The sequence below is a fragment of the Cottoperca gobio genome, chromosome 9, assembly GCF_900634415.1.
Source record: "Cottoperca gobio chromosome 9, fCotGob3.1, whole genome shotgun sequence".
NCBI lineage: Eukaryota > Metazoa > Chordata > Actinopteri > Perciformes > Bovichtidae > Cottoperca > Cottoperca gobio.
This window is the reverse complement of record NC_041363.1, coordinates 2,895,963-2,923,566: the sequence shown is the minus strand read 5'-3', so window position 1 is coordinate 2,923,566 and position 27,604 is coordinate 2,895,963. Positions and strand designations below refer to the sequence as shown.

The 27,604-nt window shown below is 43.0% G+C and overlaps 1 protein-coding gene across 10 annotated transcripts in view; it reads left to right on the top strand.

Annotated features, from left to right (window-relative positions):
* Nucleotides 1–27,604, top strand: part of arvcfb (ARVCF delta catenin family member b) — a 193,817-nt gene that overhangs the window by 68,052 nt on the left and 98,161 nt on the right. For 7 of the 10 annotated variants that reach the window (XM_029440252.1, XM_029440256.1, XM_029440251.1 and 4 more), the window contains exons 3-5: nt 9,486–9,572; nt 17,224–17,315; nt 18,428–18,647. In XM_029440252.1, the coding sequence (XP_029296112.1) occupies nt 18,456–18,647 (192 nt within the window). In that variant the 5' untranslated portion in view covers nt 9,486–9,572; nt 17,224–17,315; nt 18,428–18,455. Of the gene's footprint in view, nt 1–9,485; nt 9,573–17,223; nt 17,316–18,427; nt 18,648–27,604 lie in introns of those variants that run through there. The other 3 variants (XM_029440250.1, XM_029440260.1, XM_029440253.1) reach the window with 3 other exon arrangements.

The following is a 27,604-nucleotide window of genomic DNA, read 5'->3' as shown; positions in this document are numbered from 1 at the left end:
ACTCTCCCTTTAGGCAGGACTAAAGGTATATTTTTACATTTTTGTATTGGTACTACAGCTGTCTTCCATCGGGTCTGAAATCACTGTCAAGTTCATATAGCCCACCACACAGCATGTGGTAACTGTGGTCCCAACTATATTAGGATCATGCAAAATGAAATCTGTTACAGTTTCCTTTTGAACTCTTCCTTGAATATGAATGTTCATTATTTCATTGACTCCCTGAAAATGAATCTGCAAGTGACATGAGGGAGTTTTCTTTCTGCAGGAATGAAGGTGGTTGTGGGTTAGCGGTGTAATCATACGTGACTAAAAAATAGACAAGGGCCCCTTGTTAAAGGCTGTAGCCGTTACTTTGGTATTTTCTCGTAGTCTCCAGTGGCCAGTTTCACTCGGGTTGAGCCGCCTTTACATTCCCAGTTCAGGAAATTGGGCCTTATGCTCATGTTTCTAAAAATACCCGCTTTATTTTACCAGAAATGTGGTGGTGGCCAATTATATTTGGCTGAATTCCCTTCCAGCCCCAAGGGAAAAGTGCAGTCGTTTCAAGAGGCAAACCATCACTCAGACGCTGTGAGAGGATTCAACTGATTAGTAATGGCGTTCTCAGTTTGTTAGATGTAGATGTTATGTTTTGAGATGTAATTACCACTTCCTTTTTGGGGGACAGAAGTTAATTATCAAGTCTGGAGAAGTAACTGTCAGTGACTTTCACCAGTGGTGACCTTAATGCGTCACACACACGCACGCACGCACACACACACACACACACACACACACACACACACACACACACACACACACACGCACACACACACACACACACACACGCAGCCTCACTTCACATGATTGGCTGTGTAGCTGTTGTGTTTTTTCTCCAGTTAACTGCAATTAGACATAGGATTTTCAACAATTAATCAGTTGTTCTCCCCTGGAGTTTTTATCCGCTCGCTACTGCCAACAATATGTCCTTCTTAATTACACAGTAATGGGCATAAACAAAGTGTTTATTGTTGTCTAATGAACTGTGACTCAGCGAAAAAACAGGAAAGGCAGGCAAAGTGAGAAGCATCACCTTTAATTCAGTGTTGTTAGCAGGGATGTAGTGCTTCACTTAAACACATCGAGCGTCCACTAAGGGAAATGTCTGTAAATTAATGCTTTTCTGACAGTGTAATTCATTTCTGTCCCTATCGGTGTTTGCATCATGATGACTTCAGTTCACGGTGATGCCATGTTCTTTTTATATATTCAGTTATAAGAGGGGGACTTGCTTAGTGTGACAGTGTTTCTCCTCACCACCGCTGCAAATAGAAGCAGCTGATAACGTCCCAGAACAATGTTTGATCTCTTCACGGCTTTGACACCTCCAACACACACACACACACACACACACACACACACACACACACACACACACACACATACACTTGCCTCCTTCTCTTCCCAACTCACCGCTCCTCTCTCCCTCTTCACATTCTCTGATACCCTAGATAAAGTGTTCTGCTGTCTTTGCAGATACCGATGAGACCTGAGAGTTTGTACACATTATATAATTGACGAGTGCAGGGTTGAAGATGCCCGTCATGCGCAAATCCCAGCATGGATCTTTTATTCAAAGCGGCTGCAAGTAAAAACTCCTCCTCAGCCAGGATGTGTTGTTCCATCAGCGAGTCTGATCCTATGTTTCATACGATTGATGGAGATGAATTCACACTCCCCCTCCCTGAGGTGGACCTGCACCCACTCACACAGAACACACACACCTAAAAGACTCCTTAATCAATCATCACCTGAGTCTTATCGTTCAATCCGGCTGAAAGCGACATTATCGGATGTGTCAAAGTGATATCCTACCATTCATCAAACTGTTACAGGGTTTGTTTTGGGTTGGTGCTGTTATTAATCATTTTGAAGGAAAATGTGTCAGCTCTTTTCAACAAGATCGGATGACTTTGTTTGTAATCTACTTTCAACAGCAGAACATTATACAGTATATCTCAAAAGTGAGTACACCCTTTAGATTTTTGCAAATATTCTGTTATATCCTTTCAGGGGATAACATTATCCTACTGAAACTTTGATATAACTTAAAGTAGTCAGTGTGCTGCTTGAATAACAGTATAGATTTATTGTCCTTTGAAAATTACTCAGTACACAGCTGTTAATGTCTAAACAGCTGGCAACAAAAGTGAGTACACCCCATAGTGAACATGTCCTAATTGTGCCCAATGATGTTGTTTTCCCGCCCTGGTGTCATGTGACTCGTTAGTGTTACAAGGATTCAGGTGTAAATGATAAGCAGGGCTGTTAAATTTGGTGTTTTGGGCACAATTCTCTCTGAATGCTGGACAACATGGCACCTCATGGCAAGGAACTCTCTGAGCGGCTGAAAAAAAGGATTATTGCGCTTCACAAAGATGGCCTTGGCTATAAGAAGATTGCCAACACCATGAAAATGAGTTGCAGCACAGTGGCTAAGATCATACAGCGGTTTTCCAGGACAGGTTCCACTCGGAACAGGCCTCGCCAGGGTCGACCAAAGAAGTTGAGTCCACGTGCTCAGCGTCATATCCAGAGGTTGGTTTCCAAAAATAGACGTGCGAGTGCTTCCAGCATTGCTGCAGAGGTTGCAGAAGTGGGATGTCAGCCTGTCAGTGCCCAGACCATACGCCGCACACTGCATCAAATCGGTTTGTATGGCCGTCGCCCCAGACAGAAGCCCCTTCTGAAACCGATGCATAAGAAAGCCCGCAAACAGTTTGCTGAAGACAATGAATCCAAGAACATGAGTTACTGGAACCATGTCCTGTGGTCTGATGAGACCAAAATAAACCTGTTTGGGTCAGATGGTGTCCGGTGTGTGTGGCGGCACCCTGGTGAGGAGTACCAAGACAAATGTGTTTTGCCTACAGTCAAGCATGGTGGTGGCAGCATCATGGTCTGGGGCTGCATGAGTGCTGCCGGCACTGGGGAGCTGCATTTCATTGAGGGACACATGAATTCCAATATATACTGTGACATCCTGCAGCAGAGCATGATCCCCTCTCTTCGGAAACTGGGCCGTAGGGCAGTTTTCCAACATGATAATGACCCTAAACACACCTCCAAGATGACAACGGCCTTGCTGAAGAAGCTGAAGGTTAAGGTGATGGACTGGCCAAGTATGTCTCCAGACCTAAACCCAATTGAGCACATGTGGGGCATCCTCAAGAGGAAGGTGGAGGAGTGCAAGGTGTCCAACATCCGTGCGCTCCGTGATGTCGTCGTGGAGGAGTGGAAGAAGAGTCCAGAAGCAACCTGTGCAGCTCTGGTGAATTCCATGCCCAGGAGGGTTAAAGCAGTGCTAGATAACAATGGTGGTCACACAAAATATTGACACTTTGGGCACAATTTAGACATGTTCACTATGGGGTGTACTCACTTTTGTTGCCAGCTGTTTAGACATTAACAGCTGTGTACTGAGTAATTTTCAAAGGACAATAAATCTATACTGTTATTCAAGCAGCACACTGACTACTTTAAGTTATATCAAAGTTTCAGTAGGATAATGTTATCCCCTGAAAGGATATAACAGAATATTTGCAAAAATCTAAAGGGTGTACTCACTTTTGAGATATACTGTATATATTATGATAAGAGAAGCAGGGACTCACAGAGTTACACTGTACGACTGTAACTGCTGTCGATGCGATGTAAAGCTGCATTATTACAAGATACCTGGACAGAGCGATCTCCCCGTGTCAGAGGAGACACGGGTGGACTGAAGCAGCAAACTGAGGCGGTTCAGGTGGTGACAGATGTCTCTCTTATTAAGCGCTCTGCTGTGATCAGGGCGTCAGCGCCTGCTGAGATGAGAGGCAGAGAGGTAACTCTGTACATGGCAGGTTATTGCTTTGCATTGCTCTCTAAGGGCACAAGCAGACAGAACAGTGATGGGCTGGAATACATCAAACACAATTGGATAAACTGCGTTCTTGGTTCGGGTATTTGCTTCTGTCTGTGTTTTCATTAAATACCTTGTGATTTGTGGTAAAAACTAAACGAGTGACTCTACCTACAGTTGTCAACCAACAGTTAGAAGAGAGATACAATATGTATGGACTGCAGAAAAAAAGTTGCAATTTGGACAATATTATCAGTTCATCATTTACACGTGTGTTACAACGTACAGATCAGTGTGTCTACAAAGGCACAACACATTTAGTCACAGGTATCTGGAACTGTATATTACTTTATGATCAAAACAAATTTTTACACTTTGCAAAGTCATCCCGCGGGCCGGATTGGACCCTCTGGCGGGCCGGTTTTGGCCCCCGGGCCGCATGTTTGACACCCCTGCTCTATGGCAACACTTGGATCTAGAAGATCCTCTTCTTACATGTTTGGCTGTTCAGTGTTTTGGTGTCTGATGAGGCTTGAAAGTCATGGATCTATTATGTAATGAATCTTTGTGGTTTGTATTTTATTGTCTCGTTGTAACTCCACCAGCACTTTAGTCATTTTAAATGTTTAAATGCGGTGGTGTTTCACAGTGCACACTAACTTCACCTGGGGAAGTCAAACTGTATAGAGACAGAGTTTTATTTTTGATTTAATTCTGAGATGGCAGATGGTTAATGGATGAAATGGACTGTGTAACATCACACGTAATTGACTTTATATAGCAGAATAATGCAAACATTCATCACACTACATCATTCGCCAGCTGCTCTGGAGACAGTAGCCTCGTTGGTGTAGCCAAAGAAGCATCGCAAGCATCGCAAGCATCCAGAGCTGAAAAGCAAAGAAGGAAGTTTGAAAACAATGTCACTGTTTTCCTGCTCATGGTATTAATCATGTTGGAAAGTTTGCATTCTAACTAGTTTATTGAGCTGAAGACTGAATTCTTTCAACAATTAGCTCAAAGCTGCATAACTGAATGTCCAATGTGCCTCTAAAGCCACACAGAATCATTCTCTATTCAAAGTTTATTCAAAGTGAATGAACTTACTCATCTGTAATAAGTTCAATTTCTTTCATTTCTGCAAACATATCCACGATACTGGCTTCAGTTGAACATGCTAACATGCTAATGCGTTCTGCAGCCATTTTCTAGCATTGTTAGCTTAAACAAGGCTACAGCACATACACCATTGCAGGATATAATTGTACTGAACAGAGAGGGGGGTGTATCATCACAGTCAACAAGGTCAAGGAGGCGTTCAAACACTGCTGCATGAAGCAGGATGGTTCCCCATGTTGTCATTAGGTGACGACACCAAGACCGTGGCTTGTGGATTGAATTACTGATCACAGTCTCTTGTGATGAATCTGTAATGAATCCAACTCCCAAAGAAACCTGGAATTAAATTAAGAAGAACTGTAAAACTGTAATTAAGAAAATAAATCTTTCTGTTAGTGGGAACTGGTTTTTGGCATCAGATGTGCATGTGGTGCTCTCTACCCTGAACTTTGTAGACTGCAGACATGTACTTCATGCATTTGCTAGATTTTCACTCATCTCACACATAATTAGGTTTGGATAAACTATAATAAAAGTCCCACTCCACACAAAATATTTGAATGAGGTTTGAACTTCCAAAAAAAGTAGTTTCTAACTCGTAGAACTGTGCACAGTTCACAGAACAAACAAGCCAATCAAGTTCCCCTCCTTCCACTTATACCTTTCAAACTTCTCAACGAGCTCTGTAACTTTTATTTGGCAGGACATTTTTCTCTCTTTGCCAACCACACTTTCTTTATTTACATCTTGCGAGGCGGTGAGGTCTGATGGGGCAGAATCATTTCTTCTTGCTTTAAATGAAAAGGAGTGTTAGCCAAGGTCAGCTCTCTAGGATGAGTGCACAAGCTGCTCTAAAAGCTCAACCACTCTTCTTTTTCGTATGACGCAAGCCCGCCTGTTAGTCTGATCTAATGATGATGGACTCAAATTTTCTTTTGGAATATACAATTAGCTGCTTCTCTCTGCAAACACAGCCTGCACACACAGGGGGAGCATTTGCAATACAATGTGTCCTAGCTCTGCTTTCAGCTGAACAATTACCTGGAAATACAGAGCCGTCAGGGGATTCTGCTCCAAACCAGCTGCAATAGGTTGCTACTTTTTCTGTTTTATTAGAATGTATACTGGCGAGAGATAGGAGAGAAGAACAAAGCAAAAGACGAGAGAGAACGGATGACATGGAATATGAGTCATATGTAAACCTGAGGCACAACGTGCTCCATCCCGTGTGAACAGTGAGGCTTCCATACGGCTCGGTAGGCTAGTATACATACACATATACTGTAATACTTTTATATTTCATCTAGAGAGTGTATTACCTTTTGCTTTTTGCTTTGCTTTTTGCATCCTGTATCCTTCCAACAGTCACTGGTGGTGTTTTTATAGAAATAGTTTGACATTTTGCGAGAACATTGATACCAGTGTCATGTCTGTGCATATCCTGACACGAGATCAGAAAACACTGTATGGCTCATTTGGAAAGCCACGTCAAACAACCTGCTTTGGTTGGAGGACTTCTTGGAGATTAATGCACATGCACAGAAGTCGTACATAATTAATGCTCCCACTTCCATTTGTCAAGTAGTCCGGTGGTTTAATGCGTTCGCAGGTAATCTCTACACACAGAGGACATATGAAATGACACCTTTATGCATTTGCGGATGCACAGAAGTAATGTCTGCTCTTCCCTTTGGTCATTTATATGTGACTGCAGTTCTTCTTCTATATGTCAGCTGAGGAAAGACCTTCATCAGTGGAGCATTCCCCAGATAGTCAGCCCTTCAGTCAGTCAGCCAGCCAGCGAACCCTCACTCTGCATTCATTATTAATCACAGAATTACACTGGTGCTCTACAAACGATGTGGGTTGAAGGGGGACAAGTCGTGATAGAATATGCAATGTTCTGCATAATGCACAGCAGGTATCAGGAGCTGATAGGAAGTGCACATATTGCATTGTGGCGTTGCAGTTATTACTGTGAAATGACGACGGCATCAGGGGCAGTGGTGAACTGTCAACACAGAACCCAGAGCAGAGAAAATGTATCCGACTGGGTGCTGTGTAAATAAATCTGATTGAATGTGGGTATTGGGAGAATGAAATTCTATCAGCTTGAGGTAGGCCACTGATCTTTTTATATCTTCATTTACACACGGACATGCTTTGTTGAACAACAATGTCCTGTCATCCACATTCACTCCTCAGAGCTACCCAACACAGGTCTCTGAAGCATTACGACCTCCAATACTTGAGCAATGTGTCAGAATTAGCCATTTCCCAACACCTCTTTAGCCACAGGAAGCATCGACTGCCACCCTGAAGAACCACAGTCTCCAACTATTGACCTCTGATCAGCTCCACAGGATCAGCTGGAGGTTAAGTGCCATTAGCTGAGGGTGGCAGCAGCATCGCTCATGCATGTCACATCATCACTGACAATCAATCTTCCCATTCCAGAAGCAGCGTGTCGCTGTCCTGTCAAACCAAAGGAAAACTCACTTGCAACAGCATTGCATCACATTAAGTAGAATAAAATGGGTATAAATCAAAGCGCCGCTGTGAGCTGTGACTATGTGCCGAGATAATCCCCATTCAGGAGCGATGTAAGGACTCGTCCAGGACCAGAGAGAGACGTAAAGAGAGACGAGGTGATAACTAATGCGGCCGGGCTTAGCTTCACCTTTGATGTTTGTACCAGAAATCCAAGGTGCTCTGAGTATATCTGTCCTTAAGGTGAACACACCCAGGAATCCCTGGAGAGGGAGAGATTTTCTAATCCCAGAGACGGCTCAAACATGGAGAGGAAAGTTGACTTTGTGTTGATTTATTTTTCTACCTCACTGTGGGTGTCTTCTGATCATGGTTAATGAAAAAAGGCTTCACTACTTACTGATGCATATGTGGCCTGAAGTCAGAGCTGCATCTGAAGATACTTATCATGTGGGGAACAGAATACATATACAATCTTAAAGCAGAAGTTCATGTTTACCATCTAAAGCTTGCGTTTGTGCAGTTTAAAGTCAGTTGGCAATATTTAATTCTTCATGATTTCACAGGGATGTAGTCTTAGTGATATACATGTAAGATACAGATACTCTGTAGAGTAACTTTTGCTCTTTAAACATTATTATCATGAGTCTGAACCTCAGTTGCATCTCTGAATAACATCTAATCATTTGAAATGAACTGCTGTTGAACTCATTTTGGGAATTGTAGTTTTTTTTTTAATAAAGTGAAGTGAAGTGTTGCCTGAAGTATGAGGCAATTTTTAAGGAACCATTACATCTTATTAAACCCACAGTCTTGAAATGACTGAAAGTTGGCCTGCGAGAAAGCGTGCGTATGGGCACATTTGATTTCATCATCAGTGACACCTTCAAGGATGTGAACGATCCAGTGGTTTTGCTGCCAGGCTTTTGTTTCTTCAGTCATCAAAAGCGGCAGAGCCACCGGACAGGTTTGTGTTTATGGCAGAATGATTCATCCCATGGTATGAAGCATCAAAAGCAATTTGTGCTGCAGTATTGGACACTAGTCTCTTTCTTTGTGGGTGCCAGTGATGTCCATATTTCTGAGGCGGTGCAGTGTGAATACTAAGATTAGGCTGACATATTGGTTTGTTGAAAGTATTGAGTTAATGTTGCCTCATTACTCAGATATTGACCTGAAATTATTATTATTACAGTTGCAGCAGTAATAGCTGTTGTATCGCTTGTTGCATATTATTGAATATTTGTATAATTAAATGTCTACATGAAGAAATGTGCAGTAAGAAAGGACTTAAACGTCGACACAGAAAGAGCAAGCAGTTCCTCCAGCATGAAATTCCAAAGTTGGGGAGCGTTCAATTCTGAAATGAAACTGGTAGCCAGTGAAGGGAAGACAAAATGAATTGTTAAGATCCTTGCTGCAACATTACAATCATGAGAGAACTCTGGGATTTAAAGAAAAACATGGATGACTTTCTCCAGATCAGCAGAGGATAGAAAATGCCTCATTTTGATTATGTTTTTTGAGTAAGGAAAGCAGGACTGTCCCACTTTCTTGCTACTAACCCTAATCCATAGGGCTCCAAGATTTCTAGCCACAGGATAAAGCGAGAGCTATGTCGCGTTGAAGTTATGGCGTTGCTTTGACGATCAGCTAAGAATCCATACAACATTGGCGGTGTAGTATCTGCAGTGGAAATCTAGAAATGTACCTGGTACCACACGTGAGTCGAGTAGAGTCAAGCCGCGCTGTACCATGCAGTGGAAACTAGGCATTATATTTCCGAATAATCTCCAAGCAGAAAGCAGAAGTTGACCCAAGACGGAGCCTTGTGGCACACCACAAGTGACGGGCAGGAGAGGATGAACCAATAGCTATTGAGAGGGTCTATGGTCAACATCAGATTGTGAACTCACTACACTGTGTCTCTTAACAATGCGGCGGTTTGGCTCAATACTGATTTTCCATGTCCTTGTTTTTTTATCCACAGATCTCTCCTGGCAGACTGAACAAACGAGTCGACTCTCTGCCTGTCCTCAGTCAACTTGTGGTCTGACGGCACTCACCGACATCAAAGGTACACCCACCACTCTCTCTGCACCTCCACTTCCTTTAATCACTTTGTTCAGCTCATCATTGCAGTAATTACATTTCCTGACAGTTTTTTTTTAGTTTGCAAATCCAAGACTTCACTTTCTCTGTTATCTCTCCTCAAGGGAGCTTCACTTCATTTTGTCGCTGAGGTGCCTTGTATGATTTTTATTTCAATACGTTCAGGAGCTTTTTCCTCCAGGAAATGTACTCTGATTTCAATAATTCTCACAGTTGAATCACCTCAGCTCAGGTAAATGTCAGATAAAAAGTGGTCTTAGTTCCCTTCACGGCTTTATAGTGTGTTCTAGAGCTGAACAGGAGAGGACATTTGTTCTGGTCCGGTTTATAAAGCCAGACTCAAATGTTTAATTGCGTGTTTGAAGTCCTGTTGAAGATACAACCTGAGACACCTAATTGCAATTTGCAAGTCTTATGTGCTGCAAAAGACTTGCACTTCTATTGCACGCCTATGCTTTACTTTAAACTTGAAGACACTTTGTGCCTTTTCTCTGTTTAAGAAATAGGATACAGTATATTAGTGTCATGATCCACGGAATGAAAAAACATAGGATCCAAAATACACGACTCAAACAAAAAAGATCTTTTAATCCAAAATCCCATTAACAAGAAACATACACTTGATTAAGTTTACGAACTGGCACAAGAGGAGGGGAGACAGGACTATTTATACATGAGGTAAGGGCACACAGGTGACAACAATCAGGGGCGGGGCAGACGATCACAGAAGCGGGAAAACACACAAAGGCAGGAAGTTAAGTGACCTGGAACGAGAGGGAAAGGTGAGTTTCAAAACAAAACAGGAAGTGCAAGACGACACTAGACAAGCGTGACGGTAACTAACATAACGTGACCTGAGAGACATTAAACACTGAACATGAACTAAACTATAACATAAATACATGACATAACATTAAATAATCTGACAGGACATGACAATTAGACATAGTGACAGGTTTTCATGTCCATCAAAGCTTTGTGCATTGTTTTAATCGTGTCCTCTTTGTTGCTTCTTTAATCATCTTCTCCCAATCAAGACCTTCATCTCGTACATATTTAGATGACTCTGAACCTTGACCTTCTTATAATGTAAGAACTGAACAACAATTCTACAGTCCCTGAACAACAATTGGGGCAAAGCCTCAGAATGTAATGCAATGTAAAATGGAAGACATTTTAAAAATAGAAACTAGACTGCTATTTGTAGAAGCTTTGTACGTCCCGTACGCAGTATTCTGTGGCATGTTTCTATCATCGTGAAATATATGAGTATCTATTAGTTGTAATTAACCGTCTCTTCAAAGAGACTAGCAGAGACATGGATTTGCATGGAAAAGTATTTTGTGTATGTGGTTGTGTGTGTTTGTCGGTGTGTTCCGAACTGAAATCCTCCACACAGCGAGGCGGTTCAAAGAAAAAGGAAGAAATAAAATATGGATGGTAAACAGCTACATTCCTCTTCTTCTGGCTGTGAAAGTGATCAGCTATGGACTCCACCCACCTCACTAAGCTTTGCTTATCCTGGCATCACTCAGCAATATCCCTCTGGGAATTAACACTCTCTTTAATGTTCCTCAAAGCAGCAATGACTTAAATCCTAAATTGTAAGGAGGTTCAATACTGGTGACAGTGCATTTCTTTTTTTAAGCTCTGTTACATATTTTTAAAACGTTAGTCACTTTGTGTGTCAGTCCAGTGCTACTTAGAGTATAAGATATTAGAAGTGACAATCATCTTCTAGTAACCATTCATTACATGGTAGCCTGGCGTTTTTAACTTTACTCCGTGGTAAATCCTGCCACTTACATCCATTGTGCATTGTGTTTTATGGCATTCTTACAAAGACAGTTGAAGGCTTGGCTTTGCTTTGATACAGCTACACTCTTAAAAGCATTCTGTAAAACTGTAATGTCTGTCATCCAGCCATGATGTTTTTCTTCACAAGTACTGCAGAACTCATTTAAACTGACTTCCATGTTCATAATTGGTGCTTTTAAAGAGTCGCAAAACTCGTAAAAACCTTCCTGTTGGTGAGCAGAAATTCCAAACACAGCAGAGTGTCATTATGACGAATCCTTTAGCTGTCAGTCACTCTCCGTAACAGCCTTGACATATTCTCGTAAGAGCCTTTAATGAATGGCTCTGGAATTACAGAGCAATACCCACTTGTATCACAAATAAACCTTCTGACTGTATGAACGTATTATCATCAACAGCCAAAGGGGGGAGAGTGAAGACCATCTTCCATGACTTCCATACACACGAGAGGAGCAGGTGTTTTTAAGCACCCAATTGCGCCACTGAGAGTTGCATCCTCAGATGGGCATATGATGGGTTTAGACAAGGAATTAATTTGAGCTCCAATTACAGGCTCTGGAAAGGGGCAAATTGGCGGTGAAGGGGGAGGAAGGACCCCACCACCCACCTAGTCCCTAATCAGGTGATTGTTTCTAACTCAATATTGGGCACTGATGGTCACACTCAATTATCGTCATCCTTTACCTCCCAATCTGCTCCACATGCCCCTAATAACCCCTTACTTAAACCCCTCAAGACGCACGCCACACGTCGCTTCTGCTCTGGTACCTCTGTCGCTGAGGTACTCCTGTGTCTCAGCTTTGATTCCTGATAGAAGACAAAAGTTAAAGCAATAGTTCACATTTTGTGGAATATGCTAATTTGCTTTCTTGATGAGAGTTTGATGACAATGTCAATAAAGGTTTCATGTGTGTCCTCTAAATATGAAGCTACAGCCAGCAGCAGGGTAGCGTAGCTTAGCATAAAGACTGGAACATCTTTAGTCACTGTGCCGAGAAGATGTGGTGCCATGCCATTATTCCGAAACCCCAATAATCCGTAAAATGTCCCATTGGACCAAAAGCTAATTTGTCCAAACGCCTGTTAACCTGAAACAAATACTCTTGCTTCGTGTTGCACGGTATACCATGCTATACTTATTAAGGTAATACAATAATAACACACAGGCTAAACTAAGACAGCAAACTGTTTGTTGCTCCCACATTGTCAACGGCAGCGGTGGCACATTAAAGCCTCTTTCTGTCCTTACCTTTCACAATAAAAGCCCGACATACATCACTGCTTATGAGAGGGAACTTAAATTTGCTCGAGTATCTACGTCTATTACTCAATTGCGTTTAAAGTTTTTGCTGTGATATCGTTTCAGTATTGCTTTTGAGATACTTTATGCAGGTATCGTATCAAAGTCATATATGTGGCATCATGTCAACACTAGTCTCACTGCAACAAACAGAAGCACATGGCTGATTATTCTATGGCGACTACTACTGTGCTACTGTCAGAACAATGGGCAGTCCCTGAAATGGTGCAGTACATTGCCTCTCGTAAAAGCATGAATTGTCATTTTTTGAGGTGGTTGCAGGCACATTTTAATACCTACAGAGAGACCAAGGCTAGCTGTTTAAGCTAATGTAGCTAAGCTATTTGGCTGCATGCGATAGCTTCATATTCAGCCTACAGACATGTGAGTAGTAGCAATCTTTTAGCTGTAAGATCTAATTATTTACATGTATAGTTTGGCTTTCTTTACAGAGTATAACCTCATTTGACTCATTCTTCCATAGGTTGCACAGCAGGAAGGACATATTTCAACATTGGTGGCTTCAAAAGACAATGAGTGCTAAAGAGTGGTAACAGTCACATATGTAGTTTTATAATCACTTGACTGCACACAGCAGATAGTACATTCCTCTCCCTTGCAGTATCTTTGTGATTTAGTTGCGGTGTCATATAGTGAGATAAGCAGACCTCTAGATGCTGGCTCATCTAAAGCTGTTCTTGAGAATAACACTACTTAAATGCTTGCCAGTTTACTACAGAGAGGGGTATGGCAGGGTCTTGTCATTGGAATATTTGTTTCAGGAGAGTCCAATGGTGCTGATGAATAAAGTGCCAAGGATTTATTACCGGATTTTCCAGCAAGCCTTTGAAGTGAGCGAGCGCTGCATCTCATCTGCGGATCCACACTCAAAATTGTGGCCGTGTGTGTGGATATATTTATTACTTGGCTATTTTTAGAGCTGAGGATTTGTGCTGAAGTGCATTTATACTTGAGGAAAAGCCTCGCAACAGTGAAGTTAGTAGTGAGGTGCCGCATCAACTCCACACATGGATCATTAGCCTGTTTTTTTATTTTTTAATTAAAAGTGTTTACGCCTTAAGAGTAGTCAAATCAAACACACTTCCCTTTGTGTAATTCATTTGACTTTTACCTTTTTGATTAGTGATCATCCCCTTGAGTCATAAACTTCCAAAAGTGGCAACCATCAATAACTCTCCTGCCTTTGGAGTTGTAGTCTGATATGTTTAAAGTTGAGACTAAGTAGGGTGTGTGTAATGGAGGATGGGGACGTGCAGACCTTGGTCATGTTTTTATGCCCTCTGACGCAGGCCATTAGCAAACATCTGCTGAACCAAAGCCTTAAAAAAAGCAAAGGTCTGTCATGGTGGCAGAGGGGAATTCTTGCTATGCCCCTCCCTGTGCTATTTTAAGTAGGCCCAGAAGTTAGTGTTTAATGATAAGCTGTGGGGCGTAGCGGACATGCCTGCCATATTATTCCCCTTACGACTCAGGAAGCAATGGCTCTGTTGCCCCCCAACCCTCCAGGGGTGTGAATCATTACAGTCCGTCATCAAGTAGGTCCATTCAACATGGCTTATGGTACCCTATGGCTGGAGGTTATCTCAAGTAGTAGATACCTTTTGAAAATAGACATGGAGGCTATTTTTGCAAGTAGTCCTTACCCAGCACAGTTTCCATCTGGAAACTAAGTTACCAGCTGATGACTGTAAACACATGCCAATCAGACATTATATATTTTAGGGAGAACTGCGTTTCAAAATGGTGGATTCCTGATTTGAGAATGAACAAACTGGTTAAGTAATGAGGGATTATGTTTCCATATAGAGGTAACGTAACCAAGGGAACCTTTTCTTTCATTCACATGGATGTGGAGTTTAATTTGAAAACAAAGGCTCCTCAGCTTGCAGTGCTTTGTGAGGAAGAGTGAAGGAAGACTCAGACGAGATTCCACTCCAGATAAATAAATGATCAGCGCTCAACAAACATCAAAGAGGGATTGTGTGCTTCAAAGGGAATAAGGGCCTCACACTCACCAGCTCCTATAGTGAAGAATGAATCCACACACACACACATACACACACACACACACACACACACACACATACACATACACATACACATACACACACATGCATCTGCATTGATCATCCCCTGCTGAGCCGAACCATCCCTTCTCAATCTCAGTCTGTTTCGGTGGCGAGATCAGCCGCGAGATTCCCAAAATGCTTTGATATAATATGTCTCTTGAATCATTTGTAATTTCTCCGTTTTTGTAAAACCTTCTATTTTTAAACCTTCTGCCTACGGAAGCACTCACCTTACATGTTTTGTTCTATAGCCCTCATTCCTACTCACAATATCTGAGACATCTTGGACACAAGGATTCATCCCACCACAGCGTTACTCTGTGGCCTAAATTGAACACGGGTTGGGATTTTTCTTCGACTGAAATGTCTTCCACTCTCTGATTGAGCAGTTCAGTCTAAGACCAGAACATAATGACACATCTGCATGCAAAGGGACACATCACTTGTTCTGTATCTGTTAAAAATGTTGCGTCTAAAGTGAAATGTTTTGTAAAATAGACATGACTTGGATTATCCCACTTTGAGGCCCTGTGGCAGAAATGAGCCCCCGGTCCCTTACTGTCTGTGCAGTATGCATCCTATCCTGTTGTGTTTGTTTATATGCACCATGTATGCACCGCTGGCATCGTTTAAATCAAATCAAATTCATTTATATTGCCCAATATCACAAATTACACATTTGTCTCAGTGTGCTTTACAGACTGTACAGGATATGACACCCTCTGTCCTTAGACCCTCTGTCCTCAGACCCTCTGTCCTTAGACCCTCTGTCCTTAGACCCTCTGTCCTTAGACCCTCTGTCCTTACACCCTCTATCCTTAGACCCTCTGTCCTCAGACCCTCTGTCCTTACACCCTCTGTCCTTAGACCCTCTGTCCTTAGACCCTCTGTCCTTAGACCCTCTGTCCTCAGACCCTCTGTTCTTACACCCTCTGTCCTTAGACCCTCTGTCCTTAGACCCTCTGTCCTTACACCCTCTGTCCTTAGACCCTCTGTCCTTAGACCCTCTGTCCTTACACCCTCTGTCCTTAGACCCTCTGTCCTCAGACCCTCTGTCCTTAGACCCTCTGTTCTTAGACCCTCTGTCCTTAGACCCTCTGTCCTTACACCCTCTGTCCTCAGACCCTCTGTCCTTAGACCCTCTGTCCTCAGACCCTCTTTCCTTAGACCCTCTGTTCTTAGACCCTCTGTCCTTAGACCCTCTGTCCTTAAACCCTCTGTCCTTAGACCCTCTGTCCTTAGACCCTCTGTCCTTACACCCTCTGTCCTCAGACCCTTTGTCCTTAGACCCTCTGTCCTCAGACCCTCAGTCCTTAGACCCTCTGTCCTTAGACCCTCTGTCCTTACACCCTCTGTCCTCAGACCCTTTGTCCTTAGACCCTCTGTCCTCAGACCCTCAGTCCTTAGACCCTCTGTCCTTAGACCCTCTGTCCTCAGACCCTCTGTCCTTAAACCCTCTGTCCTTAGACCCTCTGTCCTTACACCCTCTGTCCTTAGACCCTCTGTCCTCAGACCCTCTGTCCTTAGACCCTCTGTTCTTAGACCCTCTGTCCTTACACCCTCTGTCCTCAGACCCTCTGTCCTTAGACCCTCTGTCCTCAGACCCTCTGTCCTTAGACCCTCTGTTCTTAGACCCTCTGTCCTTAGACCCTCTGTCCTTAAACCCTCTGTCCTTAGACCCTCAGTCCTTAGACCCTCTGTCCTTAGACCCTCTGTTCTTAGACCCTCTGTCCTTAGACCCTCTGTTCTTAGACCCTCTGTCCTTAGACCCTCTGTCCTTAGACCCTCTGTTCTTAGACCCTCTGTCCTTAGACCCTCTGTCCTTAGACCCTTGCACCGCACAAGGAAAAACTTCCTAAAAGAAACCAACAATTAAAGGGGGAGAAATGGAAGAAACCTCAAGGAGAGACTGAGGAGGGATCCCTCTCCCAGGAAGGACAGACGTGCAATAGATGTCGTGTGTACAGGATAAACAACATAGTACAAATACAACATCCATCACAAAATGTTGCCATTGAGCAGAATCCAGAGTGTTGCTGAGTTAATACAGGACCCAGAAAAGTTATGAAGTTATTGCTACTCAACAACTTGGGGATTTGTGGTCCGAGTCCCTGGGGGAGCTGCTAACTTGACCGTGTTCATAGCACAGCCCTGAAAATAAATATGTACTTTGAGTAATAAAGCATATTCTTAAAGTCCATCTACATAAAGATATGGTGAACAAACAATGGATGTTTTTTTAGATGTACGTAGATGATATTTGCTCATTTCTAAATACTTTTTGCACCTCATGTTTACAATAAAGTGAAATACAACCCAGTTGGAGAAAACATATGTTTCCTTTCTGTTTTAACAACTGGCTTTTTCTCTTTTGTCGTCCTTATGTTTTTCTTTCCCCTCTCTCCCAGCTCTCCGTTCTTCTTGCTGTCTCCTCCTTCTGCTTCAATTAAGAGTGGGGGATGTCTGTTTTCTAACACCTCTCAGCCTGCTTATCTTCTCGGTCTGTATTCCTGTAATTTGGTATTTCCAACCCCATTTGTTATTGTGCCGTCAACCCCCTTGATATCACGCCACCATCCGTTATGGATATCATGGTTTGTGTCACAGTGATATGCATTGTGGCTCGCAACTGTTATCCAGAAATCAAGATTGTTTATGATAGGCAGTGTGTGTGTGTGTGTTTGTGGTACCAGGCTCGGGTAACCGTACGGAGGGAGCTTGCATGTGTTGGATTCGTGCCTGCAACAGTGCTTTTGTGTCAGATTGTGTTATGGCTCTGTGCATGACTATATCCAATGACAATGCCATTCCTCCACTCCACTATGATTGTTCATTTGTTGGGGTGACATCATTCCTTTCCACCTTTTGTATGTCCAAAAGCAAAACTCTTTGTGGAGGTTATCTCAAGTAGGTAGCTTTAAAAATAGCAGCTGATGACTGTAAGCACATGCCAGTCAGACGTTATCTATTTTTAGGGAGAACTATGTTTCCATTGCTGATTCCCGATTTGAGAAAAAAGTAATGAGAGATAATGTTTCTATAAAGAGGGAATGGATGTGGAGTTGCTCTGTGTGCACTGTGCTGTTTCATTCCCTTTGTTGTACTTGGAATTGGTGGATCATATTTCCATTTTGCTGCACTGATGTTCCAGTAAAACTGTATTGAATTTTGTATGTGGTACATTATTTACAAGAAAGGCTCAAACTTCTGAAAGCAAAACTGTAATTGGCACCCAGCAGAGCTTCTTCATTAATGTCTTTGCTATGCTGGGCTCGGAGTATCAGAGACTTCCCCATGCAGTCACCCTTTGTGGGGAGATTTGGAGACTGTCCCTTCAGGGTATTGGCTCAAGAAGTCCAACTTAAACAGACATCCTAATTGTTCCATTTTGATGTGTCTTGTTGGTCTTTTGTTCATGATGATTATTTAAAGCTTGTGCTGTTTGGCAAATCATCAATCATGTCCAATCTTGGCCAATAAGTAAGTCTTGGATCTGACTTTAAACTTGCGTCGGCCTGTTGATGCCGCTCGCCCAATCTGTTGGGTCAGGGTGTCTTTAATGACCTGGTGCCCCCTCCTCCCCCTTCTTTTCCTCCCTTCCCGACATGGAAGATCTTTACATCTGCGACCAACACTGGACATGGAGGACTATGATGTTCGCTCGGCTGCCAGCATCCTGGCCTCAGTGAAAGAGCAGGAGGCGCGTTTTGAGCAACTGACCCGAGCCCTTGAGGAGGAGCGTCGTAACGTCTCCCTGCAGCTAGACCGTGCCAACCTGCCTCCCAACACCCCAACCAGCCAACCGCTAGCATGGCAGCAGCTGGTGATGCAGGTAAATGATGGCAGCATGCTGGCCAACCTCCCGTCATGTTAAACCACGAACCTGCGCTACCATGTGTCTGCCTCCCTGCCTACATCTTGAAAGCGACATTTTCCTGCCCCCTCATTCGATCTGAGCGAACCCATTCCATCGTCATGTTTGCTCATGGTCATTGCTTTCATCATTGGTGGGACTCAATAATCTCTCTGTTCAATTCTCTGTGATTGGGGACACTTGGTTCCTTTGTCTGAACCCGCTGTCCTGGATGTTGTGCAATAATCTGCACTGTGGTGACTCATCTTTAAAAGCGAGCTGATGAGATTCAACCTCTCATGTCTTCCTTCACCTCCTCCTTCTACGCCATCCAATCCCATCTCCTTTCGCCCACTGCTCTTTGATATTGTCTGGTGGTGCTGCTGATTGGATGTGGCCTTTTCTCCAGCTCTGGCGAGTGTCATGAGAGTCCTGGCCTGTGCTCCTGTAAATGCTGACTGACTCTGCAGGAGCAGGACATGTAAGATGTAGAAATGAGACAGCTGTAATCCCCAGCAGTCACAACAGCCTATTGATGTAGGCAGGAAAGAAATAAATCCCTCTCAGACTGTACACATGTTTTACTAACCAGAATTGAAAAGCACTATTTGGCGATGGAGCACCTGTAGCACTTAGATGCATCACCTTTAATCACGGTAAAGGCAGTCTCATGGATTATTGATATAGCAACACTTGCACAGATAAAACTGCTGTGCCTACATTTGCCTGCGGTTGTATTTGCCTGCAGTCACATTTTGTTAACAGTCGTGTCAGTGTTCATTTTTAAAGGGCTTGCTGCCAATTTGGCCTCAACAAGGGATAATGAAGAGGATGCAGGGGAAAGTAAATGTGTCATCCCCTCACCCACCACAAGGTTAATATACTGCTTTTATATTTTTGTGTGGGAGTGTAAGAGAGAGAGAGTGAGATCCCTTCCCCTCCTCATAAATAGGTCTATGATTTACTGGAGAGTGTTTAACAGGACAGGCAGTAAATTAATTCTCTCTCACACACACTATCACTCACACATCAGATCACAGATAACCCCTGCCCTGGCTGTTTGCACATATAGGAGTCGATTGGGCATATCGGGGTACCGCTTATCTAGCCACACCCCATTTTACATCACTTTGAAATGTCAGGCATTTGACCGCGGCTTTATCATAAAAAACAATAAATGCTGAAGCAAAGTAGATGTTTGATCCGTGTCTGCTCTGGGGCAAACAGCTTGGCAGCCTGTGTGCTCAGAAGATGCTGTGCTGTGTGTAAGTGTGCTACATCATGAGACTCAATTCATAATGACGTGGTATGAGCGATGAGGAATGCATTGGGGTTGTTCTCTTTCTCTCCTCGCGTAGTCTCTCACACACACTCACACACACTCCCCAGGCTGCACGCTGGATTCAAAATGATCAGTAATTGAGGGTTCAGATTCACAACCCCAGGGTCAGCCTCAATGAGGCCTGCCATTATTTAACGTTGGGGTCGGAAGAGGAAAAGTGGACCAAGTCTAAATCAGATTCAAAGTGCTCACTTTGGAACAGATTGGGTCCAAACACCAACGGGAAGCTAACATTCTAATCTGCCTTCACCTTTGAGATCAGTGTTGTCAGTGTTTTAACACAGGCGAGCGAGACAAAGCCGGCCCAGTGGGCAGCAAATACACATGAGAAAAAGCATCTTCAGTTCACAGAGAGAGTGAGACACATCTGCTCAGCACTTTATGATTGGTCACTTCAAACCCGTTTTCCATCAGCCACCACCCTTAGTGTGCCGAGTTTAACTCCTCCTCTGTCCAGTACAGTCGGGATGTGGAGAGAGGCAGGACCCTGGACTGTAGCCAAATAACTTCAAATAAATCATTTGGTGATGGTTTGACTGTATAGCCGTCATTTGCTCTTCAAATTTAAAGTCAAGAAGGTTTGTGGCCTTTTGAGCTATTGAGTTTGGTGACAAATCTTCTGGTTAATGTTAATTGTGGATTTATGCAATTAGACGTGCCTGCGTCCCTGGTGAGCACACTTCTCCTGAAGCTGCCATACAGCGCAGCGGTTACATCGCACCAACCCAGGCTTTCAATGCTGGGTCATTTAAACTGTAGGAATGTTTTACCTGACAATGGAAAAACCTTTATACAACATGAATGTGACCATATTTTGTGTTATATAACATAAAAGATTACTGCCATCACTACTGCACTAGAAAGGCTAACCGTACGAGCTAACACTGAAACAGACAGGTAGCTAATCAGCTCTTCTTGCCCTCGACCTCACAAACAACAGCATTATTGATCCATTATATCAATAGTGCAGATACATGCCTGTACCTTTCTACGCTTCCATCTTGGCAGCAGTATAAGGGGATGGATTCACCACAACATATGTATAAGCATCGCCAAAGTACCGGGAGCGACGTAGCTGCTCATAATGAATGAGATTGTGTATCTGAGCCAAGCGTGCGGTTTGTTTTCCTCCCTCAGCTTTACATTTAGTTCAGTGATAATTACCAAATGTTAGTATGCTCTAAACTAAACTTAATGTTTACAGAGAGGTAAGACAAAATAATAGTCAAATAAACCCCCCTCTGATATGAACACAGCTCACTGGCTTAGTACACACAGCTGCATTTGACTGAATATGTGTTATGGGGTATTATTTGGCTCTGTCAGGGTATAAGAAGGTAAATCAACACAAGACGCTTTGACAATTGTATTGGAACAATGAGTGTGGGAGAGGTGCTTGTAAACAGCACTGGCCTACTTTCCACGACCCTACTAATTGAATTATGATCCTCATTCACTTCAATATTACACTTTATGAATTTCAACCAAGGAAGAGAATTAGAGCGGTTCCACTGCGCCGTCCTGTAAGATACAAGAAACCATGCTTTCGGACACTCCATTAGCTTTCCTGATGAAATTATCAGAAGAGATTCAGTGACACGGACGGAGGCGCCTTTCAATCTCCACCCTCGACAGCCCCGACATGACAAAACTCGCATGCTAAGATCATACTCTTTCTTCTTCTGATATTGCGTTTGCCTGTGATAATTGATTTGTGCCTGAAGGAGCGTTATCACCAAGGCTCTGAAAGGTCAAGTGGTGCATGGTGATGGTTCTATGTGTCTGGAAAGGCAGACAGCACTTAGACAACCACGTCTGTTTGGAGCCGAGGAAGAAGGTGACCTCATTTCATGTACACCAGACTCCTAATCTATCTACCCATGGCCGCTGCCCGGCACGAGCACTGATCCCATCTCATGGTGCGTACAATCGCCCGGCTGCATTGAAAAGCAAACTGTGGCTAAACGCGCACTGTGGGTATCATTAAATGCTGGTGTTTGGTATTCAGATGTTATATTCAACTGGCTTCGAGCAGTGCAGAGGCATATCATCCCCTTGTGCAAATGTTGTGGGAAGTTTTCAAAGGCTTGTGAGCTTTAGAGAGAGGGAACAGTGCAGCCTTTGATCTGTGCTGCTGTCTGTGGTGAAGATGTACAGGCCCCAGCCCTGCGATGGCACAGCTCTCACCTAACAATCGCTCCACCCGCCCTCCACCCACTTTCATCCCCAGAGCCCCCCAGCCCTGTCTCGGCACAATGGAAACAAAGGGCTAAGGGTGCTATAGTGACAGAAGATCTATCCTTCCACTGGCAGGGCTCGGGAGCCCCTGTACCCTCGTAAATCACCTGCCTAACAATGAGCCTTAGTTCATCCCCTTCCCTCCTCTACCCCCCCCCCCCCCCTGTCTGTTTCCCTCTCTGCCATCAGAAACCTTCTCTCCTCCCATAAACACCCTAATTACGTTGGTGTGAAAGTGCCTCCTTTGTTTATTTCTGTATACAACACTGTTCCCGTCCCCTCCCACTCCACTTTCCTCTTATATTGCTGTTTGGTGCAGCAGCCTGCAGAGAAGTCACATTTAATCCTAATAACTTTGCTGCTTGTTGTTTTTTTCATGTTGTCTATATGGAGCAACCAATCGTGTTTTATAGAGTTTAAAGCTGACTTGGTCCTCTGGATCTTAGGAGTGTTATGGTATACAAATACAAACATCCTCCAAGGTTTTAGTGTTTTCCCCTGAAGTTACCTGTCACAACGATTGACGCGTTGGGATTAACTTTGTCGGTATTTAGTCAATCCAGCGCCGCTTTCATCGTTTCTTTTTCTTCCAGGGACCCATGCAGGATGTCCACTTTGCTGTTGACCTGTGTTTTAAATGTTACCCGTCCCTTGTTGTAGCTTCATCTCTTTCAGCGACACATTTCTTGCTCTTCATTCTTGTCTCCACGCCCGGTGGTGTGTGTGAATGTGACACAATTCTCCCAACACTTCTTCTCAGACTCATAACTCAGTCAAATCGAAAAACACAGACATAAATACATTTATTGCAACTAGAACTAAGCCTTTATATTAATATTCTTTATTATTAGTTATTATTTGATATGAATAAAGGCTATTCAGACTTTCTTCAGCGTCAAAATAAAGTCTGCTTTTGAAGCCTGAAACTGTTACATCCCTACTGAACATGACACACATGTGTTTCCAACCTTTGTCCCGTGTGACCCTGAACATGAAGCAGTTTTAATGTACAACAACACAGTATTTCAAAAGAATGATGCAAAGGCCAAAAGATAGACATCATTTTGCAGAATTGATTTATTTTTCTTGTTTCTTTTTACCTGGTGAGGCTTCAGAAGCTCAGGTTGGGAAGCTGTACTGGGAGAGTGGATTGTCCAATAGTCTTGGGCTTGGTGGTTCAATTCAAGTTTCCTTCTCACAGTATATATACATTCTAAGGGACTCTAAAAGCAATGCAATCCATTTACAAATCTAATAACTGTATCAAACATTTAAAGGGCTTCTCCCCGGTACATTAGTTCAACTTAAGCAGAGCCTTCCATTTATGTTCGTGGTTATATTTTATTCACTTCACTTCAATATTAGGAGTCAAGTTTGAGGCGATGGCCCATGAATCACACCGCTAACTGCTCAAGGTAAAGAGTAAGTCCGGTACAGAGGCTGGCTTGGAAGACAGGAGTTTACACTCAAGGAGGAGGTTGCACATATTCCTCTTGTTTCAGACGAACTGGGAGAAAGAGGTTTGAAGGGGAGGCAGCAGAACATCCTTTTGTACTGTGTGCTATTTATATTCCTCTGGGGCGGCTCAAACCTTCATCCTTCAAACCAGCCCCAACGCTGGTGGACTTAATGCATGTCCTGCTGCACCTCCTGCCATTTCATCACAATCCATTAAACCATTATGTTCACTAAAAGCTCTAAGAGGCGTATCTGAACACAGCTCCAATTTCCTTTATGTACACGCATAGGTGAACAGACAGGCTCATTATATAAAGGCCACTTCCTTCTTCAAGTTTCTGGAACATTTCTACTTTAATAAGCTGAGCTTGGTTGCTTGAATAGACTGTTGGGCTTGGTATTAAATTGTAGCCCATGTGTTTAAAATAAACAGGACCCCAGCGCCACCTGAGGAATGTGACCTCTACCTTCCCTGTGTCCAGCACGATAACTAAACAAGGTTGGACACCGACCCCTTGCAACTCAAAAAAACTCAAAGTCTCAGAACTTTGCAGGTCTGGGGGTGTTAACATACTGGTGCCACACGTTTACTACATGACTTACAAGCGTATAAATGCTCATCAAATGAGGAACAGAAGCTGAGCCTTGTTTTGGGAGCTGTGCACGAGTAAATTCACACTTTATTGTACGGAACATTCCTCCAGACTACAAATGCCTTAATGGCAAAAGGGACTTAGAGCTGAATGTTTCAACTTCACCCCAGTGTGCACTTTAATACTACCGCGTGAATATTGGTCTGATGCCAAGTAAACAAATCAAATAGTTTCAGCTCGGCTGTCCGCAGCTTAAACTGCATAACTGTGTCTCTCATATTATTGTCGCTCAGTGTTTGGATGCAAGACTTATGTTCACAATTCCTGGAAAAGCTCAAACGTTGTATTTAAAAGCACAACTAAAGCTGACAAATGAAGCAGTCTGGAAAGGTCCAACAGTGGATAAATCAGCTCACAAGAGGCAGCACATCTCAGCTGGGCACTTTACCTGCAATTAGCCTACAATCTAAGTTCTTCAATGAATGTTAACAGAATGAAACCTCTTGATAGTTGTAGTTCCAGTAAGTCTTTGCTCTTCCACCTGTGTGAGGGATTATCAGCATGTGAGTTCTCTGCGACAGTACCGCTGTGCAGTAACAGCCCTTCAGTCACAAGCACACATCCATCCATTGACTTTGCACTCGGGCGGATTTGCAAACCTTTTGAGTTGCACACACACACACACACACACACACACGCACACACACACACACACGCACACACACACACGCTTTGTTAAAAAAGGGTGATGGGGTATGTGAACAGTCTCACATGGAGTGTGTGAGAGTAATTCTCATTGTGGAGAGGATGATGGTAATAGCGCATGAATGTATGAAAAGACGGGCACTGCTCTCGACAGTCCTCTTTCTCCAAGTGCCTCATTCAAGCTGATCATTCTGTGCTGAATAATGCGCCATATGTGCCAAACACATATTCCCTGTATGGGAAAAAAGACTTTTCCATAGTTGAATCTCCGCTGACCTTCATCCCTTTTCATTTCCAGGCAACCTTACACAACTAGCAGAACTCCTAAGAAGCTGATTGTCAGATGCAGAGGCTGACAAACCTGCCAAGAAACTGTGGATGATGAGCCAACATGTAAACACATTTCTGAGGCATATGCAAAACGGAGTTTTACCTCTAAAGGAGATTATATTTTGCCAAATAGTCCATCTGTCAACGAGAACAGTCATGAAATTGGGTGGAAAGGTGGGCATGGAAGTGCTGATTAAATATGTTGTTAGACATACCTTTGAACAACCAATAGAAATCCAAAAGTCAGGCTCAGAAAGATTCAGAGTCTGTTGTTTGTGCCTCATTCAGTGTCCCAATTACACATGACAAGATGAAACAATCTGGAAATGGAAAAGCTTAATCCATTTATAGCTGTATTAAAAAATCTTGCTGTGCAATTACAGTATTGCGCCATAATAACAGAAAATAGAACCTTTTGATCTAAAGTGATGGCATTTAAAAAGAGCTTTATGTCCCTTAATGAAGGGAACATTGACTTTTTGCAAGACAAAAGCCGCCAATAGATTGGACTGTAATCCTCTGCATCGCTGAGTAGCCATTTTTCAAGGGGAAAATAAAAGATGATAGTAACAGTCAATAGATTAGGACTTTGTTAGCAAGCTGTGCCATTGTTAGAATAAACAGCCGTCAGCCTGGAGCAGAGCAGTAGACTCACATATACATTATTCTTTAGGACCCCTTGAACTTAGAGCAGCAAAGTCTTAGTAAAGTATTCAGACATACTTTGTGTTTAGTGGTTGAACTTTCTGACCTCTTTATTAAAGTTTGACAGTAAAGTAGAGTTTCCTAAGAAATGTCTTCTTGGCAAAGCTTTTAAAAACATTTTATTTTGTAATGTAATGCCTTATATATTTACAAACCATTAGCCGCTCCTGCCTTCCGTCTACTTCTGCATCTGCCGCTCCTGCGTCTCCCTCTTTGTGTTTGTCGATGCATCTGGCATCTTGAATGGAAGCGAAAAACATGGTTTTAACAGACGCAGCTTCATCCGAGGTGTCTGACTGTCAAAGCACGCCTTGTTACTGAGCGTTAACCTTCCTACCATCTGTTTCACGCCGTACGGCCTGACACAGTAAAGCTGACTTCAGGAGCTTTGATTACAGCTGCAGGATTATTCACACACCTTGTACATTTATTTTACAAGACCCGAGCGTAGGTTGGCTATACTCGAGAGGATAAAGCTTTTGTCTGAGAGAAGCAGGTATTCCTGGAAACGGTGTGTGTCACCAACCTGTGATGATGAACGCATTCCAGGAATGATTTCCAAATGAAATATAATTTTTTTGGATTGTTAGTTTCCATCAACCTTTGTGCTTTAGCTTCAGTGGTTTATACCAGTCTGTATGTGAAAAGAGGAAGTCAGAAAGTACACTGCATGAATGTTTTTCAATTTGATTTGCTGCTTTTAAACTCGGCCCCGATTTACATCAATCCATCAAGAATTCAAGCCGACGCAGGGTGAGGGATTAATATACAAATGGTCATTTTGTTGGTGAAATGTTTCTTTATCATGGCATGGGAATGTGTTCCTTAAAACAATAATCACAACTATAAATTGGACTCATGTACAGAGGGAAATAAAGATTTCTAATCTGCTCCCCGGAGTATTCCAAAGCACTTAATGGATTTTTAAACAAGGTTATGAAGCTCATTCAGTGCTTACATGGAATGTGATATTGCAAATCACACAAGAGAAAGAAATGCACGTTATAAAACTTCTTCTTTTTAAACGGTAATGTTGGTCGAATGAACTCTTAATGGTATTGTTGAAAGTAAATAGTAAATGTAATGGTGCAGGTCTTTCATTAAAAACAAATGGAGCAGTAACGTTCGGGGAGATGAAATACCAGGCCGGTGGAATGCAAAACCTCAGCCGTTTCCCTCCGTTTGAGATTTCCCCTTTCTCTGTTTTCTTTTTTAAGTCCAGTCATTCTTTTTCCTTTCCTCTGTAAGTTCAGACGTCTCTCAAAGTTGTCCTTACTTAAGATTTCATCTACGTTAGTAGATTAACATTCCTTGTCACAGGCATAGATATTTGAATGTGAATTCTTTCACGTATACGTCCCACCCCTCCCTTATATCAAGTGCAGTGAGAGGAACGGGACAAAGAGGAGGAGAAAAGGAGCTGTGTGTGTGTGTGTGTGTGTGTGTGTGTGTGTGTGTGTGTGTGTGTGTGTGTGTAGGGTGTAAAAATGTGCAGAGTATTGGGTGCCTTCGCCTGAATAGGGCCAACTTTTGTTTTGTGGGTGAGCCCCTGTCCCCCCTCACCT